Source organism: Tamandua tetradactyla, chromosome 14 (genome assembly GCF_023851605.1).
Source record: "Tamandua tetradactyla isolate mTamTet1 chromosome 14, mTamTet1.pri, whole genome shotgun sequence".
NCBI classification, from domain to species: domain Eukaryota; kingdom Metazoa; phylum Chordata; class Mammalia; order Pilosa; family Myrmecophagidae; genus Tamandua; species Tamandua tetradactyla.
Genome location: NC_135340.1, coordinates 55,938,844 through 55,961,569, shown reverse-complemented (window position 1 = coordinate 55,961,569; position 22,726 = coordinate 55,938,844). Strand labels below are relative to the sequence as shown.

Genomic DNA, 22,726 nt, shown 5'->3' with positions numbered 1-22,726 from the left:
CGAAGGTGCGTAACATTACCTTCATTTTGCAGATAAGGAAAAAAGACTTGAGAGATCAATTTCCTAAAAGACATCTAATTTCCGAAATGGCACATCTCCATCCCAGGGGTGGCTGACGCCAAAGCCCAAGCTACAATGCCTAAGACAGTTACGACATTAAGATTACTGTCCCTTCTTGTTAAGCCTATGGCTAATAAGACCTACGAGGAAAAAGCTCTGAGCTAGCAGGAAAAAGAAACCCGGCCCGGGCACTTTTTTGAGGGTAGATTGGAGCCAGGGCGGAAGAGGAGGGATTTCAAGGCGGAAAGGGCGGGCTTAATCCAGCAGGAAGTCCGGAGTTGATGCTGGCTCTGTTGCTGAAGGGCCTTTAGTTGGGGTACCTGGCCGGATTCTGGTCTAAGCTCTCCGGGCGAGGTGCCCGCCCCTGGCCTGGCCCGACCCCCTCGGGGTGAGGCGGCTGCGGCGCCGACTCTCCCGTCGCCATGCATGACGCCTTCGAGCCAGTTCCTATCCTAGAAAAGCTGCCTCTGCAGATCGACTGTCTGGCTGCCTGGGGTGAGCCGAAGGGCCGCGGCGCAGAGTGGGGTCACGCGGGAGTGGCCCTTACCTTCCGTGTCGCTGGGGAAGTGGTCAGGCGTCTGGCCCTGTGGGCTCCGCTCGGACGCTCTCCAAGGGGGGCCCGGGATGAGGAAGGGCGGAGATGTGATAGCCCTGTGGGCTGTAGACAGCGAGGGCGGTGGGACCGCTTGGGAGATCCCCAGGGACTCAGACATTTTAGAGAAGTTCCACCTGCCCTTTCAGAGTGGAGGTTGAGCTTTCCCTGTAAATGGTGCTCAGTTTTGGCCCAGTTCGATTTCCAAGAAGTTTTCAGTTTGGAGGAATAATGCGGTGGGAAGTTCTCAGCCTGTCAAGGGCCTGAACTTATCCATTTATTTCTAGGTGAAAGACGACACTTTTTGTTGTTTTGGTCACCATTCAAATTCCTATATCATATACTTCCACCGCCTCCCTCCCTTAATGATAGGTCATCGTTCACTTCACATTCCTTTGGATAACTAACATTGTTATTGTTGAAGTCTTACTCTAAGCAAGTATTGTTTGCTTTATATCCAGAATGCCCAAGTTCCCTAACTCTGTAGGTAGAACATCATTTTGTACTGCCATGAGACCCTGCCAATAAAAACTTGCATAATTTTTTTTGGATTAGCCGTGCAGAAAGCAGAATCAGGTATCTCTTGTGTGCTTGATTCTTAATTATGAACACTGTGCTCTTACTGTGTTCTTATTTATGAATGGTTGTGTCTGTTAACACCCATCAGAGACCAAGCAGAAATCATTTTAATCTTTCTTGTCAGTGTCCAAAATCCTAGAAGTGAAGGACCTTAAATGGGAAACTCAGAATCCTTCATGGGATTTTATACTGAGTTAGGAACCCACAATAGTCCTGGTGGAATCTAGATGGTGACTGGCATCCCTCAGCATCATCTCTTGACAGTGCCACCTAGTCATTTCTTGCAGAGCTCTTGATTCTCTTCAGTAAGCTTTTCCCCCCACAAATCTTCATGTTAATATTGCCTCTCCCATCTTTAGCAGCCTTGGGCCTCTTTAAAATCAGGTCTTTACAGTAAGCTGTCCTAGTCTTTTGGATTAAGAAGAGAATCCTGCTTTCTCCAGGCATTTCAAGAAAACCTCTGTTTCATGTCATTAAATGTTCTCAGTAAAAAATAGAAATAGAGAAGAAAAAGAGAAATAAAATAAAATGAAAAACCTGGCATTGCAGAAAGGGATTTAGTCTTCCATTCCCTCATCATATATGTATTTGGTGCCTGTGTGAGCCCATTTCTGCTAGGACAGCAATACAAGGATGAATAGGAAACAATAACTGTGCTCCTGGAATAAACAGTGGGGGGCACAGACACATGAACAGATTATAATAGATGATAGACAATACTAGAGATATGTGTAGCCTGTTATGGTAGCATGGAGGAGGGGCACCCAACTCAGTTTAGGACATATGCTTCTGAAAAGGAATGGTAGAGTTACTTAGTACATTTGACTTGACTTATCAAAATCCTGATGTGTATATAGGAAATTCTCTCCTAAAATTGCTGCTCTACTCAGTACCTTCACACTGATATTCTATGGGACCATCATTGCAGATATCTCATAGCCTCCCTTATCAACTCTACTACATCACAGTAAAGATTTCAGGAACACAGTTTTGAAATGGCCTGTAGCTTTTGTCCTTCAATGATCTCCCAAGAAACAGGAGAAATGCCCTTTGCCTCCTAGGGTGCTATGGTAGGTGTTGGGCTACAAAAGGCCATTTACTGTCTCCTACCTCTGAACTGCTTTATTTTTAGACTTTAGCAGTAATAAACATTGCTATTTCTAATCATCACCCCTGTTACCTATTCTGTGCCCTTAGATGAAAAGTTCATCCAGGAACCAGAATATGGAGGGCCAGACAATATTTGAGCTCAAAGACTTCTTAGAGATGCATAAGCCATCTCCTGGGAAATGGAAATAAGGACACTGAATCCAGACTTGTTTATAACCACCTGCCTTTTCAGCATCTTCATTTGGATGTCTAATAACATGTCTAAAATGAAATTCTTTACTCTTCTTCCCCCAAACCTGCTTCTTCTCCAGTATTCCACATTTCAGCAAATGGCATTTCTGTTTACCTAATTGGCTCAGACCAAAAAAACCACACTTCCTTCCATATCCACTATTACTGTTCTTGACAAAAGCACCATCATCTCTTCCTTGAGTTACTGATCTCCTGTGTTGAGTAGTCTTCCAACTGATCACCCTGTATTTACCTTTGGGCTATTTTCAGTTTTTTATCCACCCAGGGATAGAGTCATCCTTTGAACCTTACATCTGATCACATCTTTCCTCTGCTCGAAACGGTCAAGGGACTTCATACTACAACTAGAATACATTCCTAAGTCCTTATTACAGCTGACAACGCCTGGCATGATCTGGCCTCCCTGAATTTACTCTTACTCCTTGTTCCTAGTTCAAGACACACAGTTTTCCTTGCTGTTTCATGAATACACAAAGTACAGAGCTACCTCAGAGCCTTTGCACTTGCTCTTTCCTCTGCCTGGCACTCTCTTCCTCTTGTGGTTCATCCCTCACTTCATGCAGGTGTCTGCTGAAATGTTACCTAAATCAGTGGGACCTTCCCTAACTGTCCTATATAAAAGAGAATGACACATCTGCCAATGCTCAATTCCCTTCCTCGGCCTTTTCCTCTTATTCATGGATCACCACCTAATTTTATTTCATATATTTAATTATTATCTCCCTCACTCCACGTGTTCTAGTTTGCTAGCTGCCAGAATACAACACACCAGAGATGGATTGGCTTTTAATAAAAGGGGATTTATTTTGTTAATTCTTCAGAGGAAAGGCAGCTAACTTTCATCTGAGGTTCTTTCTTACGTGGGACGGCTCGGGGTAATCTCTGCTGGCCTTCTCTCCAGGCCCCTGGGTTCCAACAACTTTCTACAGGGTGATTCCTTTCTGCATCTCCAAAGGCCTGGGCTGAGCTGCAAGTGCTGAGATGAGGTATGCTGAGCTGCTTGGGCTGTGCTACCTTGCGCTCTCTCATTTAAGCACCAGCCAATTAAATCAAACGTCATTCATTGCAGCAGGCACGCCTCCTAGCTGACTGCAGATGTAATTAGCAACAAATGAGGTTCACGAACCATTGACTCATGTCTGCAGCAACAGAACTAGGTGCCTTCACCTGGCCAAGTTGACAACTGAATCTAACTGCCACTTCACGTTAGAATAAATTTCCTTAAAAGCAGGAACTTTGTTTTATACATTATTGTATCCTCAGGGCCTGGAACAGTTCCTCACTCATAATGAATAGTCATTAAATATTTGTTTAATTAATGAATGAAAATGATATTAGTATTAATAGCTTCCATTTATTGAGTACTGATCTGTATTGTTAGCTCTTTTTCTAAGGGCATTTATGTAATAAAAGTAACTCCATTTTACAGAGGAAAAGCCTGAGGCTTAGAGAATTTAATTTTTCCAAGATCACATAGCCAGTAAATCATGTCTTAGTTCTAGAGTTTGTTTCCCAATTCTTTATGTACATCAGAGCCTGTAAAAAACGCAGGGTTTTTTTTTTTTCTGCGTGTCTGTATATATGCATATTGTGTGCATGTGATATTAATACTTAAGTTTTCAAAAGAAACAGTGGAGGGATGAGCCAAATAGATAAACCAATGGAAGAATAAACCAAAAATTACTAAAAGGCTACCTGTAGCAGAAAAGCGGGAACAGGGTGGAATGGACAAGGATAGAACCTAGATTTCTCATAGTTTTAGTTTTAGAACTACATAAATGTTTCATATAACTGAAAAACATAAAAATTAAGCTTAAAAATGCCGATTTCAGGGTACCACTCTGGAGTCATGGAATCACAATCTCTGGGAACAGTGCACAGGAACATGCAGTTTTTTTAAGCTTTTTTTTATTGTATAATATAACAGAGTATATACAAAGCAAAAAAACAGTAGTTTTCAAAGCACTCTTCAACAAGTAGTTACAGGATAGATCCTAGAGTTTTTCATGGGCTATCATACCATCATCTCAGATTTTTCCTTCTAACTGCTCCAGAACATTGGAGGAAAGAAGGAATAAATACTTTTTTTAATCATCACCATAGACTTTTTTTTCTTTTTTGTGAAAAATAATGTATATACAAAAAAGCAATAAATTTCCAAGCACATCGCAACAATTAGTCATGGAACAGATTTCTGAGTTTGGTATGGGCTATAATTCCACAATTTTAAGTTTTTACTTCTAGCTGCTCTGAGATACTGGAGACTAAAAGACATACCAGTGTAATGATACAACAGTCATACTTGTTTGTTAAACCCTACCTTCTCTATATAACTCTACCATCACCTTTGATCTTTCTCCAGCTCTTTAGGGGTATTTGGGCTATGCCCATTCTAAGTTTTTCATGTTGGAAGGGGCTGATAATATTATGGGGTCGGGAGATAGAACTAGTTTATGTTCAGAAGAGACTGGCCTCTGTAGGTTTCAGGATTTTTCTTGTCCAGGGACCCATCTGGAGGTTTTAGGTTTCTGGAAAGTTACCCTAATGCATGGAGCCTTTGTAGAATCTTATATAATCCCCTAAGTGAGGAACATGCATTTTTCACAAGACCCAGTAATTCTGATGCAGCTGATAATGGGCTCATGCTTTGACAATCACTGTTTTTTTTGCCATATGACCAAAGAAGAGAGGGCCTTATTCATCTCTGCATTCCCTGCAGTGGCTAATGTTGAGCCAGGAATGGAATTATTACACGAGGTTCAACCATGTTGCATTGTTAGTTGAAGCTTCAATAGGTTAATTATGAATAGGAAGGTCCAGCCTTACTTCCCAGGAGGGATCAAATCCAACCTTCTGTTCCAGATTAGGCTGCCAGGAATTTTCTAGGCCTGACCCTGTGTGTGTTACACATTTGTGTGGATTGTTCCACAGTCTCATATGTAGTATTGGCTCTAAGAAGGCACTATTTATCCCATGCTGTGTCCACTCTACAGGCTTGTTCTTCGCTATTGTGCACACACAGCTGCATTATATGATGACATGTCTTAGTGGAGGACTAAAAGGGCTCAGGTCCTCAGGCCTGAGCTCCCACTGATGTCCATAAACCCAATCAAACCTATTCGAGTTTCTGTGCCATTAGTATATCTGAATGTCACACTACTTTTCCTTACAATGTTGCAGGTCAGGAATGTGTGTGCTTGTGGTGCTTATGCTTTTCAAAAGAAAACTGTTACAAATACTCCGTATATGTGATAAATACCTTTTTTCTTAACACCACCAAACCAGAGTTTGAGAAGGATAAAAAAAAAAAATGTTCAAGTTTAACATGTAGTTTTAAATTTTCAATGAATCTGATTCCCTTTTATAGCTACTACAGTAGACATTTGCTAATAATACAGCTGTTGACAAACATGTCCATAAAAATGGAAAATAGGTTCTTGAATGTCATGGTTAGGAGCATGAGTGCATATTTTCAGTAGTGCAGCCTCAAGAGTCTATCTTTAAGTCTGAATTGTTACAGCATCGGAGCTGTCTGCTAAGATCACTGGCAGCCAAAGTGAAAAAATGCATATAAAAGAACCAGGGGGAAGGCTGTGACGGGGATCTATGGAGAGACTAAGGGAGAGCAGGTAAAATTGATAGATATTGGTAGACATGGAAAGAAGTTGAGGCTATTAAAAAAAGAGAGAGAAAAACAGAAACTAGCAGTGGTTTGGACAGGGTGCAAAGGGAAGGATAGGGAAGATGGCGAGTTTTATGTTGGCTTTTTGTTTTATTGTAGATTTTTATGTATTGCTATAGGTGAAAATTTTTAAATATCCACCTTATTTTGTTTATATATGAAATGTAATTGGGAGTCCTAAAAATCGACTTTAATATTGCCAATTGCTTGAGATAATGATATCAGTACAGCTGTAAATATATCATTTAAAGAGAAAACATTGTGAACTGAACTTTTCATGTTCTTCTCAAATGTAAATCTTTAGCAGTCCATTAAAGCTAGTGTTATTTCTGACTTTTACTTATGTCATTAAGAACATACAGTGTCTTATCGCCTTTAAAAACAAAATAAAACACTGCCTTTTTCTGGGAGACTAAGCACATCAACCTGGAGACATTCCTAATGAAGATCCTGATCCATTTTTGTGTGTGTATATGTATTTAAGTTTTTAAATTTATAATATAACATATATACAAAGCACAGAGGGCGGTGTAGGGCTCAGTGGCAGAATTCTTGCCTGCCAAGCCAGAGACTCGGTTCGATTCCCGGAGCCAGCCCATGCCAAAAAAAAAAAAGCTGTATGGTTTTACAAAGCCAAGAAAGTGAAAAGCAATAGTTTTCAAAGCACTGTTCAACAAGTAGTTACAGGACAGATCCCAGAGTTTTTCATGGGCTACCATATCATCATCTCAGATTTTTCCTTTTAGCTGCTCCAGAACATTGGAGGTTAGAAGGAATATATATGTATTTTTTTTATCATCACTTTTTTTTTCTTTTTTGTGAAAAATAATATATATACAAAAAAGCAGTAAATTTCAGAGCACAGCACAACAATTAGTTGTGGAACAGATTTCGGAGTTTGGTATGGGTTACAATTCTACAATTTTAGGTTTTTACTCGTAGCTGCTCTAAGATACTGGAGACTAAAGGAAATATCAGTATAATAATTCAGCAGTCATACTCGTTCTTTTAGTTTAGTTTAGTTTAGTTTTCCTGACCTGTTTTTATAAATAATACTACTGCTTTCAGGCAACTCTGGCCAAGACCCACTCTTTGACATGGATTGCATCACATGCTTCACAACATGGGGTTAAGGCTCAGACAGGGTATTAATCTAGATACTTATTTATATCCTGGGTCTCAATTTCCTCATTTATAAAATGGGAATTAACAAAAGGGAACTACCTTAAAGGATAGTGGTGAGGATAAATAAAATAACATATATGTTTAGCACTTCCTGGACACAATGCATGCTTAGTAAAGGTCATCTATTTGTACCACTATCCAATGTCTTATTTTACAGAAAATTGGGAGAGTTTATGAAAAGAATGAGTAACCTTTATGTTTCATCATCAAAAGTTGAGCAAATATCTGTACATGCTTAACTTCCCTTAATGATTTAATACTGATATGTAGGGGCAATTATTTAAATTCTCTCTGAACATCTTTATCTTTAGCCTAGACCAGTGCTTCCCAAAATGTAGTACCTAAACCAGCAGCATTAGTATAATTTGGGAACTTGTTGGAAATGCAAATTCTTGAGGAATACCTCCTGACCTACTGAATCAGAAACTATGGGTGGGGGCCAGAATCTGTGTTTTAACAAACCCTTGTACAATTCTAGTACACACCAAAGTTTAAGAACCACTGGCCTAGACTATCGTATTTTTTTGTAAGAGTTTTCTTGCGATATGATTCACACACCATACAATTCATCAAAAGTATACTCTTCAAGTGGTTTTCACTTTATCCACAGAGTTGTGCAAGTACCACCGCAATCAATATTACAACATTTTCATTACCCCAAAAAGAAATCCTGACTGTATTTATTAGCATTCATTCTTTGTTTTCTCCTGAACTTCCCAACCCTAGTCTTTCTGTCTCTATGAATTTGCTAATTCTGGACATTCATATGGCTAAATAATACTGCATTGTATGGCTATACCACATTGTATTTATCCATTCATCAGATGATGGACATTTGAGTTGTTTTTACTTTTTGACTACTATGAATAATAGCTAACATTCATGTACAAGTTTTTTGTGGACAAATGTTTTCATTTTTCTTGAATATGTACATCAGAATGGAATTGTTTGGTCATATTGTGACTGTGCTTAACCTTTTGAGGAAGTGCCACACTATTTTCCAAACTGGCTGCACCATTTTTCATTCCCACCCAGAAATGTGTGACGGTTCCAACTTCTCTAAATCTTCCTCAACCTCTGTCATTATCTGGTAGACCATCTTTTGAGATAATGAATTCTGTAAGCTTAATATCCTAAAACATTTCTTAATTTTCCCTAAAGTTAAATTGTTAAACCTTCAAGAGATGTCCCTTAGTTATTTCCAAGATTTGGTACTAATTTCATATTTATACTGTCTGTTTATTCATTTTTATGATTTCATAAGCTTCCAACAAATTAATTTTATCTGCTTCCTTAGGAGAACTATACATATATATATATGCATTCACGCACCCACACACATATATCCTTCCTAATAAAGAAGCCCTTATGTCTTTTTGGTCAGTTTAATGAAGTCAGGGGCCATTTTTAATCCTCAAAAATGTCTAGCCTCATGATTGTTCAGTATTGGTGGATTCACAACCATTTCTTTACATTCTTTGCTTTGTAAAACACATGCCATCAAAAGCAACTTAATTCTCTGATTCTGATTCCTGATTATAAGCCTGAGCTAAAGAAATAAGGTTTATTAAGGCTGATTTGCCTTTTTCACAGCTGTTTTTTTTTCCAGAGGAATGGCTTCTTGTTGGAACCAAACAAGGACATCTTCTTCTCTATAGGATTCGGAAAGACGTTGGTAAGTAGCAGACTTTCCAGAACCGAGAAAAAGGTAGCTTATAGCTCATGTGAAAAAAAAAAATTAATAGTCAGCTAGTATACAACTGTGAAATGAGTGATATCTGAACCATTAAAAGAGTGATTAGGGTAGGTGAAATTGGGAGATGGTAAGAAATACATTGAGAATATCCGGGGTTTTTTGTTTTTATTTTTTTCTCTTGAAATTTTATTCCCTGTCCCCATCTGGGAGTTGGGGCTGCATTTTGCTCCCCTCATGACTTCTTGGAGACTCAATGCCGGTAAAAAAATATTGTTGATGGATATACAGTTCCTGCATAAATGGTGTAGCAGTAGAAGAAAAAATTAAGAACCATTGGTTTAAAAGTTCTTGTTACCTTGTGAAGCATAGACTGGGAGTGAGGAGCCCTGGGTCTGAGTTGCAGCCTTGCTTTTCCTTGTCCAGTTTCCTTTTCTATAAACTTTCTTCTTGCCTACCTCACAAAGTTGTTGGGGTCAGATGCACTATCATGCTTGAAAGATCTTTGAAAACAAAAGCTCTAATCAAATGTGACGTTGTCAGTCTGTTTAAGAATATCCTCTGTATGGGGAAAAGATACCTCATTCTCTTTTCCTAGTTTTCTGCCTGTGCACTTCTATGAGAAATGGATATTATGCCATAGCGCCCCAGACTCTGTGACAATTTGTTAATGTCAGAGTGGGTTAATAGTAGGTTGAAGCATATGAAATTGCCATTATTTGATGAGTAGACTACGAAAACAGTGATTTCATAGCTTCCAACCTAATGTATAACTTTCCTTAATAAATAGCTTAAGATAAGAGTGGAGGTAGAGCCCTTTCTTTGGGACCTGGAGCAAGGGTAACGTTGGGAAAAAAGAAAAATCCTACTGGTATGATAGGAAAAGAGGAAGGCACCCTAGTAACACTCTAGCAGTTAAGTAGAAAGAGAAACCCGAGAACAAAACAGAAGTTTTCTTTCATTTCTAAGTTTTTGACTTTCCTTTAAATCAAGAGTCAGCAAACTTATGCTAAAAAGGGCCAAACAGTGAATATTTTTTAACTTAACTTTAAGTATTTAATTTAACGTTAAATATTTTAGTCTTGTAGATCATAAGGTCTGTCTAAACCACTTAATTCTGCTGTCGTAGCATGAAAGCAGCCATAGAAAGGGTGTAAATGAATGGGTATGGCTGTTTTTCAATAAAGCTTTATATACAAAAACACATGTAAGGCTAGATTTGCCCATGGGCAGTAGTTTGCTAATCCCTGCTTTAAATTTTTAGTTCTCAAAACCAGATTATTTGTATTCTATGACAGATTATTTGTATTCTATGACATCTGCCCAGTGCATAATTTCAAAGTTAACCTTGCCTTGAATTTTATTCAGCATTCAATAACTGTTTGTTTGTTTTACTGTATTGTGGGCTCAGATACAGTACTGGGCTGGGAGATAAGAAATCGTAATAATTTTCACCCCATTCTTTACCCCAATAGTTGAGAATCAGTTATTTGTGCCATCAAATACTGAACACTACCAGTGAAGTGACTTACTATATCATTTTTATGTAAATGATAATGAATTGAAAACTGTGCTCTACTTTCAACACAGTATAGATTCAAACTGGTGATCTCGGTGTTAAGCTGCCTTAGAACGCTGGTGCTGACTGTGTAATTCACCTGTGTTCAATTCACCATGTGACTTTGACGTGTCAGTCTTTCTGGACCTTGATTTCCTCATAGGTAAACTTGAATACCTGTACTAACCCACCAGGAATTCAAACTCTGATTTGAACCTTCACTTCAACAAACTTCACTTCTTCCTATATGCTTAGAGAACAGTTCAGTTCTTGCTCACCCTTGACCTGGTATGGGCCAGAAAAAGATCTAATTCAGTTTTAAAATTTTAGATATTCAAACCTAGATAGGGTTGCAACTAGATTTTGTTTCTGAGGAAAGAGAGGGGTTAGTAAGGTGTCATGGAAAGACTGGAATTTAGGAGATCTGAGTTCTGATCTGATCTGAGCCATCTCCCTTGATCTCAAAAAACATTTCTAGACTTCCGGAGAAGATGGCAGCTTAGTAAGACGCGCGGGTCTTAGTTCCTCCTCCAGAAAAGCTACTAGGGAAGTAGAAACGATACAGAACAGCTCCCGGAGCCACGACAGAGACCAAGAAGACAGCGTACCCCATTCTGGAACGGCTGACTGGCTGGGAGAACCCGCTCTGGTGAGATCGCCGAGGGGCGTGGGCTTCCCCGGGCCGGGGCGGCAGGCAGCCGGAGTCCCTCCCTCCCTCCTTCCCGGGCCAGCTGGGAGAATTGGACAGGCGGTCCCCTCAAGCCACGGCGGCTGGCGGCCCCCCCCACGCGCGGCCCCCCGGACCAGCTGAGAGAATTGGATTGGAGATCCCCAAGCCGTGGAGAACAGCAACCGGGGTCCCTTCCAAACACGTGGCTTCCCGGTCCGGCTGGGAGCGGTGGATAGGCACTCCCCCAAGCCGCGGCGGCTGGCGCCCCCCCGCCACACTTAGCGCCCCGGGCCAGCTGGGAAATTTGGACAGGCACTCCCCCAAGCCGCAGAGGCCGGCGCCCCCACACCACACTTGGTGCCCTGGGCCGGCTGGGAAATTTGGACAGGCACTCCCCCAAGCCGCGGAGGCCGGCGACCCTCCCCGCGCACGGATCCCCAGGCCAGCTGGGAGATTCGGATTGGCACTCCCCCAAGCCGCTTTGGCTGGCGACCCCTCCCTACAACGAGAGTTTTCCAAAGTTAAAGGAGCCACAGCATCTTTTACTGGTGGGACCCGCAGACAGATGAGCGCCATGAGCGCCACCTACTGGTCAGGATAAGAAAAACAGAGCCCAGAGATTTCACAGAAAAATCTTTCAACCTGCTGGGTCTCACACCCAGGGAAATCTGATTAAATGCCCAGACGCCAGCAGAAGATAACAGATCACACTCAGAAAATTGAAAATATGGCCCAGTCAAAGGAATAAACCAATAGTTCAAATGAGATACAGGAGCTGAGACAACTAATGCTGAATATACGAACAGAAATGGAAAACCTCTTCAAAAACCAAATCGATAAATTGAGTGAGGACATGAAGAAGACATGGGCTGAACAAAAAGAAGAAATAGAAAAACTGAAAAAACAAATCACAGAACTTATGGGAGTGAAGGACAAAGTAGAAAAGCTGGAAAAAACAATGGATACCTACAATGGTAGATTTAAAGAGACAGAAGCTAGAATTAGTGAATTGGAGGGTGGAACATCTGAATTCCAAAAAGAAACAGAAACTATAGGGAAAAGAATGGAAAAATTTGAACAGGGGATCAGGAAACTGAAGGACAATATGAAGCGCACAAATATACGTGTTGTGGGTGTCCCAGAAGGAGAAGAGAAGGGAAAAGGAGGAGAAAAACTAATGGAAGAAATTATCACTGAAAATTTCCCAACTCTTATGAAAGACCTAAAATTATAGATCCAAGAAGTGCAGCGCACCCCAAAGAGAATAGACGCAAATAGGCGTTCTCCAAGACACTTACTAGTTAGAATGTCAGAGGTCAAAGAGAAAGAGAGGATCTTGAAAGCAGCAAGAGAAAAACAATCCATCATATACAAGGGAAACCCAATAAGACTATGTGTAGATTTCTCAGCAGAAACCATGGAAGCTAGAAGACAGTGGGATGATATATTTAAATTACTAAAAGAGAAAAACTGCCAACCAAGACTCCTATATCCAGCAAAATTGTCCTTCAAAAATGAGGGAGAAATTAAAACATTCTCAGACAAAAAGTCACTGAGAGAATTTGTGACCAAGAGACCAGCTCTGCAAAAAATACTAAAGGGAGCACTAGAGTCAGATACGAAAAGACAGAAGAGAGAGGTATGGAGAAGAGTGTAGAAAGAAGGAAAATCAGATATGATATATATAATACAAAAGGCAAAATGGTAGAGGAAAATATTATCCAAACAGTAATAACACTAAATGTTAATGGACTGAATTCCCCAATCAAAAGACATAGACTGGCAGAATGGATTAAAAAACAGGATCCTTCTATATGCTGTCTACAGGAAACACATCTTAGACCCAAAGATAAACATAGGTTGAAAGTGAAAGGTTGGGAAAAGATATTTCATGCAAATAACAACCAGAAAAGAGCAGGAGTGGCTATACTAATATCCAACAAGTTAAACTTCAAATGTAAAACAGTTAAAAGAGACAAAGAAGGACACTATATACTAATAAAAGGAACAATTAAACAGAAGATATAACAATTATAAATATTTATGCACCGAACCAGAATGCCCCAAAATATGTGAGGAATACACTGCAAACACTGAAAAGGGAAATAGACACATATACCATAATAGTTGGAGACTTCAATTCACCACTCTCATTAATAGACACAACACCTAGACAGAGGATCAGTAAAGGAATAGAGAATCTGAATATTACTATAAATGAGCTAGACTTAACAGACATTTATAGGACATTACATCCCACAACAGCAGGATACACCTTTTTCTCAAGTGCTAATGGATCATTCTCAAAGATAGACCATATGCTGGGTCACAAAGCAAGTCTTAACAAATTTAAAAAGATTGAAATCATACACAACACTTTCTCGGATCATAAAGGAATGAAGTTAGAAATCAATAATAGACAGAGTGCCAGAAAATTCACAAATACGTGGACGCTCAACAACACACTCTTAAACAACGAGTGGGTCAAAGAAGAAATTGCAAGAGAAATTAGCAAATACCTCGAGGCGAATGAAAACGAAAACACAACATATCAAAACCTATGGGACGCAGCAAAGGCAGTGCTAAGAGGGAAATTTATTGCCCTAAATGCCTATATCAGAAAAGAAGAAAAGGCAAAAATGCAGGAATTAACTGTCCACTTGGAAGAACTGGAGAAAGAACAGCAAACTCATCCCAAAGCAAGCAAAAGGAAAGAAATAACAAAGATTAGAGCAGAAATAAATGAAATTGAAAACATGAAAACAATAGAGAAAATCACTAAGACCAGAAGTTGGTTCTATGAGAAAATCAATAAGATTGATGGGCCCTTAGCAAGACTGACAAAAAGAAGAAGAGAGAGGAACCAAATAAATAAGATCAGAAATGGAAGAGGAGACATAACCACTGACCTCACAGAAATAAAGGAGGTAATAACAGGATACTATGAACAACTTTACGCTAATAAATACAACAACTTAGATGAAATGGACGGGTTCCTGGAAAGACGTGAACAACCAACTTTGACTCAAGAAGAAATAGATGACCTCAACAAACCAATCACAAGTAAAGAAATTGAATCAGTCATTCAAAAGCTTCCTAAAAAGAAAAGTCCAGGACCAGATGGCTTCACATGTGAATTCTATCAAACATTCCAGAAAGAATTAGTACCAACTCTCCTCAAACTCTTCAAAATAATCGAAGTGGAGGGAAAGCAATTAGACAAGAAAAAGAAATACAAGGCATCAAAATTGGAAAGGAAGAAGTAAAACTATCACTGTTTGCAGACGATATGATACTATATGTCAAAAACCCGGAAGAATCCACAATAAAACTACTAGAGCTAATAAATGAGTACAGCAAAGTAGCAGCTTACAAGATCAACATTCAAAAATCTGTAGCATTTCTATACACTAGTAATGAACAAGCTGAGGGGGAAATCAAGAAACGAATCCCATTTACAATTGCAACTGAAAGAATAAAATACCTAGGAATAAATTTAACTAAAGAGACAAAAAACCTATACAAGGAAAACTACAAAAAACTGTTAAAAGAAATCACAGAAGACCTAAATAGATGGAAGGGCATACCGTGTTCATGGATTGGAAGACTAAATATAGTGAAGATGTCAGTCCTACCTAGATTGATTTACAGATTCAATGCAATACCAATCAAAATCCCAACAACTTATTTTTCGGAAATAGAAAAACCAATAAGCAAATTTATCTGGAAGGACAGGGTGCCCTGAATTGCTAATAGTATCTTGAGGAAAAAAAACGAAGCTGGAGGTCTCACGCTGCCGGACTTTAAGGCGTATTATGAAGCCACAGTGGTCAAAACAGCATGGTATTGGCATAAAGATAGATATATCGACCAATGGAATCGAATAGAGTGCTCAGATATAGACCCTCTCATCTATGGACATTTGATCTTTGATAAGGCGGTCAAGCCAACTCACCTGGGACAGAACAGTCTCTTCAATAAATGGTGCCTAGGAACTGGATATCCATATGCAAAAGAATGAAAGAGGACCCATATCTCACACCCTATACAAAAGTTAACTCAAAATGGATCAAAGATCTAAACATTAGGTTTAAGACCATAAAACAGTTAGAGGAAAATGTAGGGAGATATCTTATGAAACTTACAATTGAAGGCGGTTTTATGGACCTTAAACCTAAAGCAAGAGCACTGAAGAAAGAAATAAATAAATGGGAGCTCCTCAAAATTAAACACTTTTGTGCATCAAAGAACTTCATCAACAAAGTAGAAAGACAGCCTACACAATGGGAGACAATATTTGGAAACGACATATCAGATAAAGGTCTAGTATCCAGAATTTATAAAGAGATTGTCCAACTCAACAACAAAAAGACAGCCAACCCAATTACAGAATGGGAAAAAGACTTGAACAGACACCTCTCAGAAGAGGAAATACAAATGGCCAAAAGGCACATGAAGAGATGCTCAATGTCCCTGGCCATTAGAGAAATGCAAATCAAAACCACAATGAGATATCATCTCACACCCACCAGAATGGCCATTATCAACAAAACAGAAAATGACAAGTGCTGGAGAGGATGCGGAGAAAGAGGCACACTTATCCACTGTTGGTGGGAATGTCAAATGGTACAACCACTGTGGAAGGCAGTTTGGCGGTTCCTCAAAAAACTGAATATAGAATTGCCATATGACCCAGCAATACCAGTGCTAGATATCTACTCAAAGGACTTAAGGGCAAAGACACAAACGGACATTTGCACACCAATGTTTATAGCAGCATTATTTACAATTGCAAAGAGATGGAAACAGCCAAAATGTCCATCAACAGATGAGTGGCTAAAAAAACTGTGGTATATACATACGATGGAATATTATGGAGCTTTAAGACAGAATAAACTTATGAAGCATGTAATAACATGGATGGACCTAGAGAACATTATTCTGAGTGAGTCTAGCCAAAAACTAAAGGACAAATACTGTATGGTCCCACTGATGTGAACCGACAATCGAGAATAAACTTGGAATATGTCATTGGTAACAGAGACCATCAGGAGTTAGAAACAGGGTAAGATAATGGGTAATTGGAGCTGAAGGGATACAGACTGTGCAACAGGAGTAGATACAAAAACTCAAAAATGGACAGCACAATAATACCTAATTGTAAAGTAATCATGTTAAAACACTGAATGAAGCTGCATCTGAGCTATAGGTTTTTCTTTTGTTTGTCTGTTTGTTTGTTTGTGTCTTTTTTTTTTCTTTTTCCTTTTCTTTTTTTTTACTATTATAATTTTTTTTATTTTTTTCTCTATATTAACATTCTATATCTTTTTCTGTTGTTTTGCTAGTTCTTTTCCTAAATCGATGCAAATGTACTAAGAAATGATGATCATGCATCTATGTGATGGTGTTAAGAATTACTGATTGCATAAGTAGAATGGAATGATTTCTAAATGTTGTGTTAATTTCTTTTTTTTATTTAATTAATAATAAAAAAAAAAGCATTTCTAGATCTCATTCCAGTCACATCTTAAAGTAGTTAGATTGTGTGACGTCTAAAGCCTTAACAAATTTCAGTGGTATAGTCCCCTTAGAGAAGTTATTCTCAAAGTGTGTTCTAGGACCACTGTGGGTCCCCAAGATCCTTCAAGAGTATACACAAAGTCAAAACTAAATTTTGTTTTTCACAGACATTTGCACTGATGATATAAAAGTAATGGTGGTTAAAACTGCTGCCCCCGTCACATAAATCACGGCAGTGATTCCAAATTGTACTAATAGTTGTGTTATTTTCTGCTATATATTCATCGTGTGATTTTTTTTTTAAGACAGTGTTATTTAAGAATGTTCTTAGTGATACAACAAAAAGTAATTTTATTAAACTTTAGATACTTGAGAAGGCATTTTTAATAATCTCGGTGATATGATGTGAAGCACATATAAAGCACTTCTATGCAGCAAGGTATAAAGTACAATGTGTTGTCTGGGGGAAATCACTTGTTTGTTTGAGTTACAGGCTGAACTAGCCACCTTTTTTCATGGAACACCATTTTTACTTGGAAGAAGACAAACAGACGAACTCTAGTTTTTGAGACTTGGGTATCTTTGGCAAGCAATTTCTCAAAAATGAATAAAGGGAGCCTGCCATTTCAGAAGAAAAAACTGGCAGTATTTGTTGCTAACGATAAAGTTAGAGCTTTCAGAAGAAAATTAGAATTGCAGAAAACTTCTATCCGTCCCCATGAGCTTGACAGCTTTTCAATACTTAAAGATTTTTTTGATGGGTTTGGGGAAGATAGTAATGAAGTTATTTCTTTTTATATCCTAGAATGAAATGTACTAATATTCGAAAATCTGTATAATTCAGAGAACCATATTTTCCAGATGACCAGTACATGATGTTTCTAAATCAGGCATTAGTAAAAGAGCCACCCAAAGTACAAGATAGACTGTTGGGTTTAATGTAGCAGAATCTGAAAAGTTTGTGGATAGGTTTCAGATTCCACATTGCAAGAAACTCTACTTGTCAGGTTTGGGTATGGTATTAAAAAAGAAGATCCACAATTATCTGAAAAAGCTATTAAACTACTACTCCCTTTTCCAGCTATACATATCTGTGTGAGGCCTGATTTTTGTCATGTGCTTCAATTAAAATTAAGTATCAAAATAAATTAAATGCAGATGTCTTATGCTGCCTTTTATTAAGCAAGCTATAGGAGAGTCATAAAAATGTAAAACAGTGCCATTTTTCTCACTAATATTTTTTTGAAAAATAATTATTTTTCATTAGAATGTTACTTATACTACTATATAATAGTTTTATTACTGATATTTTAAAATGACTTCATAAATACATATTTTTAAAACCTCTCATTTTTAATTTCTAATATGATAAATATTGGTAGATATAACCGACATAGAAGTTACTTGGATCCTCAATTTTCAAGATTATAAAGGCATCCAAAACTAAGGAAGAAGTTGAGAATTCCTGTCCTAGATAATTCTGCTTTTAATTGAATGGTAGAAGTGATAAGTAAAACCCTTTGGAAATAGAGAGCTCTTTATCAAGCAGGAAGTGGCTGAATGATTTTTTTTCTTGTTGTGAAAAATAACAGTAGACTATCAGGGCATGTTTCTGAATCTCCCCTTCAACGAGATCTGTTTCTCACTGACTGCTCAGTAACTGCGTGACACATTGTTTCCCTCAAATACAAGATTAGAATAGTAATACCTTCTTCTTAGGGTAGTCATGAGAGTCACAGAAAATATATGCATACATACATTTTTAAACTCAGAACCTATATCTAGTTATCACTTAGTTGAATGATAGTTGCTGCTATTATTATAATTACTCTCTTTTTGACTCTTTGGTAATGATACAAAATATTTTTGTTATTCCTAGCGAGGCTGGATTATAATTAGGTTTCCATATATTTTATAGTATATAACTTTTTTCCCCTTTTTCGCAACAGTGCCAGCAGATGTAGCATCACCTGAAAGTGGCAGTAAGTGTAGATGCATTAAATTGCTTTAGCTCTGGGGCTGGTGTTGAGTGTTTGCTCTTTCCTATGATGCAGTAATAGGGTAGTTGATGTGATTTAGTTGATCTAGATCTAAGGACGCTTTGGGCTGGGTTTCATTGCTTGGGCTTTTATATTTGACTATTACTTTTTATACTCTTCCCTGTAAGACACCTTGCCAAGGTACTATTTTTAGGATAAGATCTTCGGACTCACAAGTACCTTGCAGCTTCAGTAAACTTTTGTGGTGTGATCCTTTTTGCTGATGTCAAGTGAAGGTGCATGAGACCCTCTGTTCTAATATTAGAGTTGAAAACAATTTTCTATGCTCAGTAAGCTATCAATTTCTGACTTCTAGTCATTTAGGAATTTTTTCACATTCTTGTAGGAAAGCAATATGAGGCAGCATTTTTTGTTGTAGTTGATTTTATATGTGTCCCTGTGTTTTGAATTGTGAGTGTTTATTTCTTTTCCATAGGTTGCAACAGGTTTGAAGTGACACTAGAGAAATCCAATAAGAATTTCTCCAAAAAAATTCAGCAGGTATGCAGTGATGATAGTCACTATAAGAATATTTGGCTGTTTAGATCCTATCAAAACTAGAACTTTGGTAATGTTATTTATTAGCACTTTGAATCCTCTGCTCTCTATACTTCCATTTATGGTCATGTATCTCTCTCCATACATTATGTGCTTGATCACAAATAGAGCTATGATTGCATGTAAAAGTAAGTCAGATTCTTGTAATTGGTATAGGCTCTTCAGTCCCCTTACAATACTGTAGTTAAATGAACTTTGGCTAAACCTTGTTAGAAATGTCTAACTGAGTCTAATGATTTGCTGTTTTCCAGATCCATGTGGTTTCCCAGTTTAAGATTCTGGTCAGTTTGTTAGGTAAGAAAATATCGTATATCAAAGATAAAAGCTATGACCTAATTAACCCTTTCATCATTTATTTGGTAGTAGTTACTTAAGAAAGAACTGACATGTTCCATAGCAGGATACACAGGTAGTAAAGGCAATAACATGCCTCAGAACTTGGACTCTGCTCTCCACGGAGTGTCGGTTCATTCATTCATTCATTCATTCATTACTCTAGCAAATAATTATTGAGCCTTACTCTGTGCAAAACCTGATCTAGGTATTGGGAATACCAGCTGAATGAGACATGGTTTCTATCTCTGAAGTTTACATTCAGTTTATGAAAACCAAAATGAAAAAAAAAATAGAGTGTAATGTGATTACAATAGAGATTTAATACCTTTTAAGATATTGAGGGATCTTAGTAATCAGAGGGACTCTAATGCTGAGTGGAGGATTAGAATTGCGGCAGAAGAGATAGGCAGAGCATTCTAGGCAGAAGGCATAGCTTGAGCAAAGGCCCTGAGATGTGGCATTGCATGGCATGTAGCCCACTGGGGCCAGATTTAGAATATGGTGGAGAAAAAACATGAGATGAGGCATGAGAGACTCTTAAGGTCTGTTTAAAAGTTGTGGTTTTTACTTTTTCCTGTAAGGCAACCAGTAAGTCCTTTCCTTGACAAACAGAAAACCAGGAACTTGCTTCAGCCTCTGTAACATTCAGTCCAGGGCTCCAACAGTAGAATCATTCTAAATTTCATCATCGTGACAAAAACTAGATAACAGGCCCAAGTGAAATTATTATTTTGTTTTGCTAGAAAAGAAATCCTTGCCATGTGTTTATACAGGGGCGTTCCTTTTTCTTTTTGGAGCCTTCTAATGTAAGTAGCTTTGAAAGCCATTCATTGCTTGTGCAAATGTTGAATCACACATTCTCCATACTTGCGAAAGATAGGGTATGGAAGTGAGAGAAGAGCTCTTTAACTCAAGGCAGCCCAAATTTTTAATGAGCACAGTGTTGAAGCTCAGAAGATTGAGTGACCTTTTAAATGCTTTGTACTGGTAACAGACCAAAATGAGTCATTACTGTTAGTAAAACTGATGGTACATCTTCAACAGATATTTGCTGTTTGGTTCTTCTCTGTTATACACATTTTGGCCTTGAAAGTGGCTCTGCTAGAGAATTGTTATAATGTGTAGTGACATTTTACTTTCCTCCAAACAGAAAATAACATTTATGTCCATGACTTACTGACATTTCAACAAATCACCACAGTTTCAAAGGCAAAGGGAGCGTCACTGTTCACATGCGATCTCCAGGTAAGTGTGGATTTGGCTTTTACTTTCATAAATACAGTTTTGTCTACGTCATTCATACCATTAAATGGGAATAGTGGCATTTATAACCCAAACCCAGCAGAGACTTCAAACAGACTATTTGAAGAGAAATTTCCCTTTCAGTGTGTGGTCTGAAATTGAAATGTTTGCCTTCTCTTTGTTTGTTCTGACTACCAGCCTTACCTAGAGTGCCAGACATCTGTATGGCAGGAGGCAGCTAACTAAGGGTGAAACCAATAGTGAGAAACCAAGAGTGTAATAGTATTATGAAAATAGTTATTGGACATTAAGTCAACTCTTAGTTAAAACATGTGACTGATATTTGTCTTTAGGGAGTTTTCATTATTCAGAAAAGACATCTCTCCTCATTTCTGCCAATTCGTCATTCTTGCATTCTCCCGAATCTGCCTCAACTCTACTCAACTCTGATCATTTTTTAGCATTTATCGTCTACTTTGACACTACATTGTTTTATACTTACGCATCTTCTTTTCCACTGTTCCTTTAAGGAGTTGAGAGTGGGCCTGCTGTCACTGACATATGCTGATCCCTGACCCAGCATATCTAGACAGCCATGAGTGAAAATCAGTCACAAAAAAAAGGAGGAAGCAGTTTATATGTGAGAACTTGCCCCTCTGTATTATGAATGTCTACAGAATTTGTTGGTTCTGGGGTCTGTGGCTGGCAACCCTTAGGGAGAGTGTTGTTCTTCTGCTCAGCTTTCCCTATATTGTAACTTCATATTACAGAGGATTTTTAGACTAGTAGCTATTTAAAAGCAAAAAAATTCTAATTTAGCTGTGATTTGTTTGTGGAGGCATTGTATGCCCATCCTCATTTGTTCTGGGTGTCTCTTCCCAGCACACAGAGACTGGTGAGGAGGTGTTACGAATGTGTGTGGCTGTGAAAAAGAAGCTGCAGCTCTATTTTTGGAAGGACAGGGAATTTCATGAATTGCAGGTAAAAGGCCCGTATTAACCTGGTTCATGGGTTGGGGTGGGAGTGACAGCTGTAGTTAGCCCACAGGCTTGGAAGACTTCTTGTTCACTTCTAGTCCAATTCAGGATCCCAATCTTATAGTTCTCCCCAGATGAATATTCCAGTGTGAAATACATGAGCACTTGTTCATGCCCTCTAAGTCTTGTGGTCTCTGGAGGCAGAGGAATAAAATTCTATAATTTCCATTCAGATTGGTTTATTTCAAAGTGGGCTTACACTTTTTCCAAATGTACCTTGTCCAATTTATGGGTGATGTATCTTTGTTATGGATGGTTTCCTAGCCTTGTGCCTGGACTGTTATGTTCCTTATAAACCAAAGGTAATTTTGCAAAATGAGGTAGAATAACAGAAAAGTCATGATTTTTTTTTTCTTTTAACAACTTTCCAATTGAACTCTTGCTCTCTTTTATCAGGGGGACTTGAGTGTGCCAGACGTGCCAAAGTCCATGGCCTGGTGTGAAAATTCTATCTGCGTAGGTTTCAAAAGAGACTACTACCTAATAAGGGTAAGGCCTTATTATGTTGCATAAATTATCAGTTTACCTGGGGGAAGATGATGATGAGCTTACTATGGGGAGATTATTATATGTTTCTGAACTTAGGTCAATAGACTGCCTTAAATAGAGCTTT

The 22,726-nt window shown here is 38.4% G+C and overlaps 1 protein-coding gene across 5 annotated transcripts in view; it reads left to right on the top strand.

Moving 5' to 3' along the window:
* Positions 1-292: 292 nt before the first annotated feature.
* Positions 293-22,726, top strand: part of VPS39 (VPS39 subunit of HOPS complex) — a 64,993-nt gene continuing 42,559 nt past the window's right edge. For 3 of the 5 annotated variants that reach the window (XM_077127552.1, XM_077127555.1, XM_077127554.1), the window contains exons 1-8: positions 293-555; positions 9,070-9,135; positions 18,851-18,883; positions 19,377-19,441; positions 19,750-19,792; positions 20,985-21,079; positions 21,959-22,057; positions 22,510-22,602. In XM_077127552.1, the coding sequence (XP_076983667.1) occupies positions 483-555; positions 9,070-9,135; positions 18,851-18,883; positions 19,377-19,441; positions 19,750-19,792; positions 20,985-21,079; positions 21,959-22,057; positions 22,510-22,602 (567 nt within the window). In that variant the 5' untranslated portion in view covers positions 293-482. The remainder of the gene's footprint in view (positions 556-9,069; positions 9,136-18,850; positions 18,884-19,376; positions 19,442-19,749; positions 19,793-20,984; positions 21,080-21,958; positions 22,058-22,509; positions 22,603-22,726) is intronic. The other 2 variants (XM_077127553.1, XM_077127556.1) reach the window with 2 other exon arrangements.